Source organism: Galeopterus variegatus, unplaced genomic scaffold, assembly GCF_000696425.1.
Source record: "Galeopterus variegatus unplaced genomic scaffold, G_variegatus-3.0.2 Scaffold805, whole genome shotgun sequence".
Classification (NCBI taxonomy): domain Eukaryota; kingdom Metazoa; phylum Chordata; class Mammalia; order Dermoptera; family Cynocephalidae; genus Galeopterus; species Galeopterus variegatus.
The window spans coordinates 478,273-480,343 of NW_007726916.1; the positions used below are offsets into that span (position 1 = coordinate 478,273).

General features: G+C 39.3%; 1 protein-coding gene across 1 annotated transcript in view; it reads right to left on the reverse strand.

The window, feature by feature from the left end:
- Positions 1 to 683: 683 nt before the first annotated feature.
- LOC103590334 (protein kinase C-binding protein 1-like) overlaps positions 684 to 2,071 on the reverse strand; it is a 27,947-nt gene continuing 26,559 nt past the window's right edge. Inside the window, exons 7-8 of the mRNA XM_008572550.1 lie at positions 2,026 to 2,071; positions 684 to 712 (exon numbers count right to left, since the gene is read on the reverse strand). Of these exons, the coding sequence (XP_008570772.1) occupies positions 684 to 712; positions 2,026 to 2,071 (75 nt within the window). The remainder of the gene's footprint in view (positions 713 to 2,025) is intronic.

Here is a 2,071-nt window from a genome sequence, read left to right on the forward strand (position 1 = left end):
TATGGTATTTTCAGAAATTTTAAGTGTGTTGACAAGAAGATTTTATTTATACACACACACACACAAATCTAGACAGGCTTGCCTTGAAAACTCAGACGATCTGATAACTCTGTAACCAAACCAAACACTGGGGCTGCCAATGGCGACCTCTCAGACCAGGCAGGAGTTGCCTGTTCTCCCTAATCCCCAGCACTCCCCTTGGCCAGGGGCCATCCTGGCTTGTGTGGATGTTTGTTTTCCACCTGACCACATTCGCTTGTTTATATGACCTGACAGGCCCTTCTGTATATTTGAGTCTATCATCTTTACACGAATTCTCAATGCCTAGTGCTTCTCCTTTCTCCCCTCCCCTCATCCCCAGCCCTGCCACTGAGTTCAGAATGCAATATGTGTACTTAAAGCAAACATCCACCCATTCATACATCTTTCCTCAGACACTACAAACAGTCTACACTAAACCCAGGAGGTATACAGAGAACAAGACATGGCATCTGCCCTTAAAAGAGCTTATCTCCTAGTGAGTTAATTCAAACAAATAAAAACAGCACCATTCAGAAAGCATGATAAATGTTGCTGCCATGGGCAAGTATGGGTCTAGGACATCAGGAAAGGCTTCTCAGGACTGAGAGGCTGAAACTGAAGGGATAAGAAGATGTCATCCAGGTAAAGAAGGGAACAGTGTTCTAGCAGGGGTACCTGTGTACATCAGGACCTGGGGACAAGAGCAACAGGGTGAAGCAGGAAGATCGACCTGGCTAGAAGGTAGACAAAGAAGGTCGTAGGGGAAGATGGGGCATTGGAGAAGTTGCCAAGAGTGAAGGTTTGAATAGAAATCCTATTCTATTCTCAATCCTCTAAATCCAAGAAAGCACAACTGAGAAAACTTTATCCAAAATATAAAGAATGATAACTCAACAATAAAAACACACAAAAACAATTCTTGAAATGGGCCAAAGATTTGAATATATTACCACAAAAAGATATACAAGACTAATAATAAGCACATTAAAAGATACTCAATACCATTAGTTACCAGGGAAAGGGAAATTAAAACCACCATGACATAGCAGTTTACACCTTCAAGAATGGCTAAATTTAAAAGGACAGACAATAGCAAGTGTTGACAAGAATGTGCAGCAACTAGAACTCTCATATACCCTGCTAGTAGAGTGGTAAAACGATATAACCACTTTGCAAAAAACAGTTTGGTCAAATTTCTTACAAAGTTAAATATAAACCAACTCGATGATCCAGCAATACCTCTTTGAGGTATTTACCCAAGAGATATGAAAACATATGTCCACCCAAACACTTGTACAAGCAAGTTCACAGCAGCTTTAGTCATTACAGACAAAAGCTGAAAACAATACAAATATCAATCAACATCAACAAAGCAAATGGATAAATTGTGGTATACTGATAGAATGAAAAACTACTCAGCAATAAAAAAGGAACAAACCACTGATACACACAACCACACAAATGAATCCCAAAAATATTACACTGTGTGAAAGCAGCCAGACACAAAAAAGTATAATCTCTATGGACGCAACTTATATGAAATTCTAAAAAACGTAAAACTAATCTATAGTGGCACAAAACAGAAGAGCAGTTCCCTTCGAGAGTGGCTTTACTGGAAAGGGGCAAGTGGAAATCTAACAGGCTGATGGAAATTTTCTAGATCTTATTTGGGGCTGTGGTTACACACTTGCCAAATTCGTCAAATGCACACATAAAATCTGTGCAACTTATTGTATGCAATTATACCGACATTAAAATAAGACTTTAAAAAAACAATATGAACAGCACCATATAGTCTTGAGCCACTTTAGATGTCGGCTCATACCTTCAAATGAACATAGTCACTGCCTTTTTATTCACACATATAAGCAATCTATACAAAAGCATTCTCAGTTATTGGCCTTGATGCATAAACTAAGAGCCTGATTTTTGATGAAGGGCAGGAGAATGTGCAATACACACACAGAGCATGCCCCTTTCGTAGGAGACATCTAAGCCACTCACCCCCATTATAAATGATGCAGTTGTGCAAAATCCATTTTGCATCAGC